At 44.4% G+C, this 8331-nt stretch overlaps 1 protein-coding gene across 2 annotated transcripts; it reads left to right on the top strand.

The window, feature by feature from the left end:
* Positions 1-2794: 2794 nt before the first annotated feature.
* Positions 2795-5867, top strand: LOC147436201 (hematological/neurological-like protein). 2 transcript variants are annotated; one of them, XM_086489093.1, is made up of 5 exons: positions 2795-3459; positions 4137-4210; positions 4291-4423; positions 4591-4839; positions 5046-5867. In XM_086489093.1, exons 1-5 carry the CDS (start codon positions 3244-3246, stop codon positions 5316-5318), a joined length of 945 nt encoding a protein of 314 aa, XP_086345219.1. In that variant the 5' UTR covers positions 2795-3243; the 3' UTR covers positions 5319-5867. The 2 variants fall into 2 exon arrangements, with proteins under 2 accessions (XP_086345219.1, XP_086345217.1); XM_086489091.1 differs by having other exon boundaries at positions 2800-3459; positions 4591-4899.
* Positions 5868-8331: the final 2464 nt, after the last annotated feature.

Raw genomic sequence — 8331 nt, 5'->3', positions numbered from 1 at the left:
TGGCCAAAGTATGTTGTGGCAAACACCGCCACACTAGAAATTTGGGATCGATGCCACTATGGACACCACCATGTGTGCCATGCCATTTTCCAGGGCGAAATTATTGTCTCTACCATCCTCATCAAACTTGTCTTTTCCTTTGTCTTTTTCCATCCTCTTCCATTTTCCTTTGGCTTTCCAATCTCGAGATAAGCAGAGTCTCTTCTCCCTTGGGCACTTTGAGATTGCCAACGTCGTTCATTGAGTGCTAGACAATGCACTTTTCACAATTGAGTATTCGTTGATGATTGTCACCATTGATGTCGAGGCTACACGGGAATATGGTGGCCAAATAGATAAGGCCTATATGTTAGTATTCAAGTTGTATTGAAAAATTATTTCTTGGAAATTTTATCTAGGGCAAAGACATTGTGCTTGAAATTTTTGGGGGCATAGGAATGGTATGGTGAACATGTAGTCAATTGCATAGGCATTGTGTGAACCTCAAGTACAATGGGGATTGCTTCTTCTAAGTTTGCTTGAAGGAAATAGGGACTTTGCCCCACCATCTTGAAAAGAGGAAGTATCTTGATCCCATCACACAAAGATCGTGGACAAGTTTAAGAGGTTGCAACCACCACAAGGAGGCCACATCCAAGTGTAGCAGTATGCAGTCCCATCCACTGCTGAATTTGTGCCTCGTGAGATGCTTCTCCATGAGTCCTTTATGCAGTCATTCTTCCCTTGACAACCCCCTCTTCCTTAGTAGCTTTCACTCATTCTTCCCTTACAACCCCCTCTTCCTTAGTAGCTTTCACTCATTTGTATTGTACAACATTTGCTAGAAAATAGCGGTCTTGTAAAAAGCAATGGCTTGCTAGAACATTTGAGATGTTTAAAAGGATGTTTTTTTTTTGCATAATACTATCCTTTGCTGAACTAATTTTTTGCTACTACTTGAACAAATATTTTGCCAATACAAAAGTGGTTTTGTAAAAACCACCGGTCCAAAACCGTTTATCAAGGAAGTTATATAAACTCCACATGGCTTAACATATATAATTGCAATGCCAAGTTCTCTTCATTTAGTAGCTTGGATCTTGGGCTCCCATCGTAACATCCTACAATGTCTAATTCTAGAGATCCCTCGGTGGTGGATGCCATCAATATCCAATGTAATTCTTTTCATAAACCACCTCCTATTGACTACACTTCTGCAACTATTCTCCACGAAAGCGACAGCTACAATACATGCATCAACGATCTAGAAACATGTGCAATGCATAACTTTTTAGGGCTCAAAAAGAAGACTTGCGACTTGGAGAGCAAGATGGCATTTGTCGAATGCGGTCAACTAGGGAAAATTTCAGGCATAGATGATGTTGTGGCGCTCATGGACTCATTGCTTGATCTTTGGGAGGGCATGGGGTATATAGAGTTTCACCGCACACGTCTTTTAGAAGGACTCTTGACAATTGGGCTCATGAACGGAAGAAGTTTATCCCTAATAGAGAGGACACTAGCTATGCGTACTCATGGAACCTCCTAAAGGAGGCGACAACATCACAAGACATCTCAGACACGGATGAGTAGAGAGGCAAAAGTAGAAGTAGGCAGTGTGTGGATCATGACAAGACTCATAAGTTGTAGCACTATTTTGTCTACACAAAATAAATAGACAAAATAGTATTGCACGTCTTGAGTGAAATAAGAGTCATGAGAACTTTGAAAGAAATTTGTACGAATTTACATCTACTATGTGGATGTGAGCCTAGTGATATCCAACTTAGAGCGATAAAACACATGTACACAATTTATATTTCAAATGATGAGTATGAGGTGTTGTGTCTAATTGTAAAATTTATTCATGTGGTAGAGAGACTCGATCCTCAACTGCCAAACTTGAAATTGTGGTTCAAAGTCAACTTCTTGCAAGAGTTGTGGCCATCACTCCTCTGCTCTGCGCTCGTCTGTCTGCCATCCCCTTCCCCAATCGCGCACTCCCCTAGTCCTGTGCATTGCCCAACCTCGCTGTTCTCATGTGCATTGCCCGCCCTCGTGCAAAACAGCCCTCTCGCGCACCATCAGCTCATCGCCCTGCAGAGCTGTACTTGGTCCTTCCCTAAGGACGAGACACAGAGAGAGAACGCAAGCATCTTAGCCTTGCATGCCTTATGGACTGCACGCCCACACGTCAGGTGCTGGCTTTGCGCACACTCCTGGCTGTGCTTCTCCCTTGCTCGCGACTATCCGTCTGCACCTTGTCCCCTGCGCTCCTAGAGATCATGGCCTACTCCAACTGTAGGAGCAACAACTCGCGCTCATGGCCTGTCCACCCCTTTGTGCGCGCACGCGTGGTTTGGGAAAGAAGCAGACGTAGGCCAAGTGAAGCAAAATCTGCATTATCGCCTCGCACAAGTGCTAACCAAACCACCTCCTGAAGTGGGAAAAAAAGAGCAAATTCTCTCTCCCTTCACTTGTGGACTCCCTCCCTTTTCCCCCTCCAAGCACAGCAACATCTCCCAAGATACATCTTAAAAACAAATGAAAAGAAGATCTTAAAAACAAATGAAAAGAAGATTGTAGATACCTCTTAAAAACAAATGAAAAGAAGATTGTAGATACCTCTTAAAAACAAATGAAAAGAAGATTGTAGGGACATATATACTTACTGCCGTGTCTCTAGAGGGTCCAGGGATGCCTCTTGCTTAAATTTTAGCTGTGCTCTATGGGACAGAGTCTACTGTTAAGTTACAACGATGGTTTTTAAAAATAGGTGTCTCTTTTCCATCTGCGTAGGCTTTAGCGACAATCTTTCCTGAGGCCAAATCGACATCACAGATTCACAAGGCAGCAGAGTTGATGAATGTATACGCGCCAAAGCTGTTTGTCATGTAGGTAGAAGAAAATCAATGGTGGTAGCAAAGTAACTCGGACATAATTCCAGCAACCTTTACGAACCGCCCCTGCTCTCGATCTTCCTCTTCTGTGTTTCCCTTGAGATAGTCATCAGCTCCTTTTCGCACATTTTCTCGTCAAAGCAATCGCCCACTTTGAAAAGTTGTGTCTTCAGTTCAGGGAGAGCGCCCAGCTGCCTTTAGAAGCCCGAGTTTCGTACTTCTGCGTACGCTCTGCTACCTTCGTGCAAGCTCATTTTGTGCGAGGAAACACAGACAGCCCTTTACACTTTGCGCTTACACACATCACGTTCCTCTGTTCCTGCTCTTACCAAGCTCTGTTTCAACCACAACCCATTTTTGCACAATGCCAGTAGTGGATGGGAGCCCAGCAAGAAGAGGCCTCACACCCCCTGGAGGACCGTCTACATTCGACCTCTTCAGCTGGTCAGAAGGCCCCGATGCAAGTGATATGCACACCCCGGCCCGTATTTCGGCTACAGAAAGCAAGACCTTCACACATGGTGGTGAGGAGAGCTCCAACAATGGACCTGTTGGCCGTCCAACTATTCGCATGCATCAGGCACACTCTCCTCTTGCATCACCTGTGAAGATGCACAAATTTCTCAATGAGCTTGGTTGTGCCCACCGGGCTATTTTTTTTGTTTATACCACCACGGGAGCTGAACATAGCTAGATCTTGGCATGGTGAAAATAGATAGGCCCTCTCTGCTCAGGAAACAGAGCTTAGAAGTGTGATGTGGATCTACGGTGACAAACAGCAATGTATAGGCAGTATCATCTGGTTGGAGCAGCAATCTATGTCTCATTAAATGCGTAATGTGCCTAAGTGGATAAGTCCTTGACGGTCCAAGCCAGGGAGGCTTGCATTTGCTCTGCCCTGGTTGCCCTAGACACCCATAGGGTGAGGAGTTTAAAATCTCAAAGTCATGAATTGCCTATGGTTTCTGGCGGAAGGTCCCTTTGTCAATCTCAGATGGTTCCATGTTCTTGCATCATATGGAGTGCCATAATCGCTTCTCTGCAGCTGTAGATTCATGGCTAATGCTTGGATGCCTTAATTATTTTGAGGGTAGGGGATGCATAGGGAAGACTGCCATGGTGGAACGTTTTGTATGCTCCTTATGTCGCTGAAAACATATGCTGTGGTCCAGCCTCGTGTGCTCCTTTTCAAAACAATTACTGATCAATCGCTTCAGTCGAAGGTATTGACGCATTTTGACATGTGTGCTAATGCAGCCTGCTGGAGGTGTCAGCACAATTGCATTTGGTGAGCATTTGAGTCCTGAAGAGGCTGAGGCTTTACTCAAAAGGTAGGCTGTGTGCCAATGACAGAGGCTTCTTTTTTTCCGCCTGATTTTTACGGCTCTCATTAAGGTGACTTGGCCACCAGGAGGCCTGGTTCTGATACCAAGAGACGTGAAATGTCCGGAAATGCAATCTTTGGCAGTGAGCAACCTAGTGATGGGCTGGATTCTGTGAATGGTAGTAGCACTCCTGAGAGGCCAAGTGTCCGGGTGCACCAGGTACGAGGATTTTCTTTGTCGCTGTTGTTTTCTGATAAGATCAAGGCGAAGCCTCAGACAGAACATGAGAGAGAGAGAGAGAGAGAGAGAGAGAGAGAGAGAGAGAGAGAGAGAGAGAGAGAGAGAGACATAAATGAAATGAAAAGAGAGAGAGAGTCTTGTCACAGCCAGCAGGTGGTGTAAGCCAAATTTCCTTCGGTGAGGATGGGAGTGTCTCTCCTAAGAAGCCCACTTCATTGCCAGAGGTAGCAAAGCAACGTGAGCTTAGTGGCAGCCAAGAGACGATTGCAGATATTCATGTTGGTAGGCAATTCTCAACAGCCAAGGCAAAGGAGCTGGTTGGAAGTGATATTTTTGGCCCTCCTTCAGATGTGCCTCCACGCTCTCTTAATCGTAGTCTGGAGGTGCGCGAAGAGGTGAAGAGCCCTGCTGAACCTGTACCACGAAATGTTCGAACTTCGGTCAAAGTCTCCAATGTAAGCTATCTGCACATGCATTTGCATGTTGCAAGTAAGCCTCATTGAGCTGTTGATCAGTGTGGTAGTAATGCATTTCATGCATGTATTTTACGACCAGTTCTAGACTCATGGTTGAAGCCATATGGGCATGTGCGTGTATGTAGCCTGCAGGAGGAAGGAGCCAAATCACATTTGGACAAGAAACCGCTGAGATGACAGCGAGGAAAGTACATAACCAAAAGGTGGCTGAGCTGACAGGGAACAACATTTTCAAAGGGGACTCTCCATCAAGCACTTCTGAGAAGCCAGTTAGTGTTGCTAAGCTGAGAGAAATGAGTGGGAGTGATATCTTTGCGGACGAGAAACCAGTGGGACGTGATTGTGTTGGGGGCATAAGAAAGCCACCAGGGGGTGAAAGCAGCCTTGCGCTTGTATAGGAAAGATGCTACTCATGACAACTCGACGTGCTGTAGCTTGAAGCTGAGAAAAAGAAATGAGGATATTTTTTGCTGCCAACGGGGTCAAGAAGCCCTACACTTACTAGGAGTTTTGCATTCGGCGTGTGTTTTTGAAGTTCTTTGTTGAAGTTTTTTGTATGCGCTTAGTGCTCACCATTGCTGACAAAACATCTGCTCGTTGAAGGAAAAATAGGGGAAAAGGATCTGGAAGGAAACCCAGTTCCTTTAATTGCAAGAAAAATGCCACTAGACAATTGCTAGTATGGCTTGCTCAAAGATAATTGGCAGCAAAAGGTGGAGTCCTTGTCCTCTGCATTTTGTAGGTGTGATGGGTTTAATGCATGAATCAGAATACTTCTTAACTATCATCTGGTAAATGCTCACAGTACACTGAAATGCAGTGCTACGTGTGCAGTACATTGCCCATATTTGAGCGTGGTTCGTGCAGTTGTGTTTGAAGAATCTGCATTTTTTGTGTGCATGGTTCGTTGTAATTGCTTCTAGTGTGAGGATTTGTACCTTTGGTTATGCCATGGATTGAGATGCTTTTGTGAGGATCGAAGGGTCTCGTAGTAACTGTTTCTTTTTGCTTGGAGTCATGTGCTTGATCTGAGGCTCAATTGGAGAGAATCCAGATTAACACCATCAAATCCAGAGGTTTTACCATGTTGAGTACTTAAGCTCATACTTAAAGTATGTTGGTATAACTGAAGAGGCAAGCAAGCTAGTGATTTGGAGGAAATAATTTGGTATTAATTTTATTACCTACTGGCATGTCCTATGCCAAGCTCATATTTAAGTTAATTCTGAAGTATGTCGGTATAACCGAAGAGCCAAGCACTGTATAACTGAAGAAGCAAGCACGCTAGTGATTTGGAGGACATAATTTGGTATTTAATTTTATTATCTACTGGCATGCCCTATGCCAAGCTTAAGTTAAGTGAAGCAGTGTATATGGTGTATATGCAATCTATTTAGCCACTATGCCAAGCTGAGTTGGTGAGGTGACCTACAGGTTGAAGGTTCAAGTACTGCAGCTAAGCCCATCTCGATCAATGCCAACGTGGGAAGACATATGGTTTGGGCCCTCTCAAGACCTACAAGTAAATTGACCTTTTGGACGGTATTTGTTATCAACCTTTTGCCTCTTTGTTGGAACTGTTGATCCCTCGTGGTGGGTGAGTGTGGCTTAGTTATGATTTTTTGCTGAAGGTCATGTTGCCTAATGCATCTAAATGTGGCTGTTAGTGCCAATAAATTTGACCTGTATGTATTTCATGTTCGTCCCTCCACACTCTGATGCAATATTTGCACTTGATGGTAAGGAAAAGGTGTGTGCGTAATATTTGTTGCGTTGGTTGATTATGGGCTGCTGGTGCTACCCGAAGCCAAGGGTAATCCTTGAGATTTGGTGATATGCATTTGCTGCTTTGTGCCTAGTTGATGCATGTGCTGCAAAGGTGCTTTAGGTGCACATGTATGCCCACTCGTGTGTGCGTGTGCATGCGCACACATGCATGCATCAGTGTTCAGGCTCACAGTGTTGAAGCCTGCATGAGCAAGCTCACACAATTGTACCGGTTACAAGACTTTATTGTTTGATTTTTGTCCAAAACAGTAGGTTTGCCTAAGCTCTATTTTGTAATGATAATAGCCATACATTATATGATCATGAGGTCTTTGTTAAGTCAGAAAGTCTCTGGGTCACAAGGTTCAAGATGGTGAGTGGACTGTCCAGCGGGGGCAGAAGAGGGCCTGATGCAAAACGATCAACTCCACTTTCCTTTGCCTCGTTACACTTACTCAGGTAGAATGACAAGGCCTTTTCTGTGTACTTGCCATTGTTGATTAGCTTGTCTGCTTTCTTGGCTTTGCCGGAGAAGTGGGTTGACACTGTCCTCTCGGGGCTATTTAGTTTGTTCTCGTATTGCTTCATGTTGGCGCTCTTGCTCGCATTCGCATATTTTGTGATCGATGTGATGCGAAGATGCATTTTTGTTTCAGTACGCTCTCGAGCTGTCGAGAACCCTGAAGAAAAATGAGCATGCTTCCATGGGGTTGATCAAGCAACAATGGAAACTGAGTATGCGTTTTGAGTTATGTGGTGTGGAAGGTCCTATGCTTGTGTGTAAAAGGTAGCACTTATTTTACAGCCTTCAAGCAATAGAGGTTGCATGAGTGGACTAAGGATCTATACCTACAGCTCGCTATCTTGTGTTCCAAGGCTTCCATTAGGCCATAATGGCTATGGCAGAAGAGGCCAACAACTTTTGTGTGCGCGTCACACTTTTACCATTTTACTTAAGCTTTTAAATTTTGTGCCAGTTTTGTTTGTGCCCATCAGTAACTTTCCTGTTTTAAATAGAGTGTAGAAGAGGCAGAAAAGAATCTCAAGAACATCTTCGAATGATTAATATCTTTAAAAAGGTCCTTGTGAGATGCTGATAGTGGGTCTAGTTACAATAGTTTTGTTTTCTGTTTCTGTACCTTTGATAGTATACTTTCACTTCCACTGGAATCAATACTTGCTTGCGCATATTGATTCCCCTCCGCCCATTTGCAGCCCGATCGTCCCCCTTCTCGCTCTCTCTGTCCATGCTTAACTTCTGCATTCACCACTTGCGTACCGGGAGCAGAGAGAGTGACCGATAAATTCACAAGAAGATTTAGAAATGTTCTCATGTAGGAAAATGGACTCTTTTACAATGTTTTTCATACAATGCATAACATCATGAGCTTCTGCTCGAGAGACACCGCATACCTAGCTAGGTATGATTGGGGGCAGGGGAGGGGGGCCAGTGGTCCCCCAATCGTACTTTGCCAGGTATGCAGTGCCTCCCTCCCCGAAGCTCATGATGTTGAGGTAAGTCACAATGTGGGAATTATTTGAGAATGTCTTGTGAAAAGAGTAAGCTCAGAGAGAGAGAGAGAGAGAGATTGAGAGATTGACTTATCTTTCCTTCTTTATTAAGCGCCCAGGTGCAATCTGTAC

The sequence above is a fragment of the Adiantum capillus-veneris genome, chromosome 18, assembly GCF_014529385.1.
Source record: "Adiantum capillus-veneris isolate H3 chromosome 18, ASM1452938v2, whole genome shotgun sequence".
NCBI classification, from domain to species: Eukaryota; Viridiplantae; Streptophyta; class Polypodiopsida; order Polypodiales; family Pteridaceae; genus Adiantum; species Adiantum capillus-veneris.
Note: the sequence above shows the minus strand (reverse complement) of the source record. Positions and strands in the feature narration are given on the sequence as shown.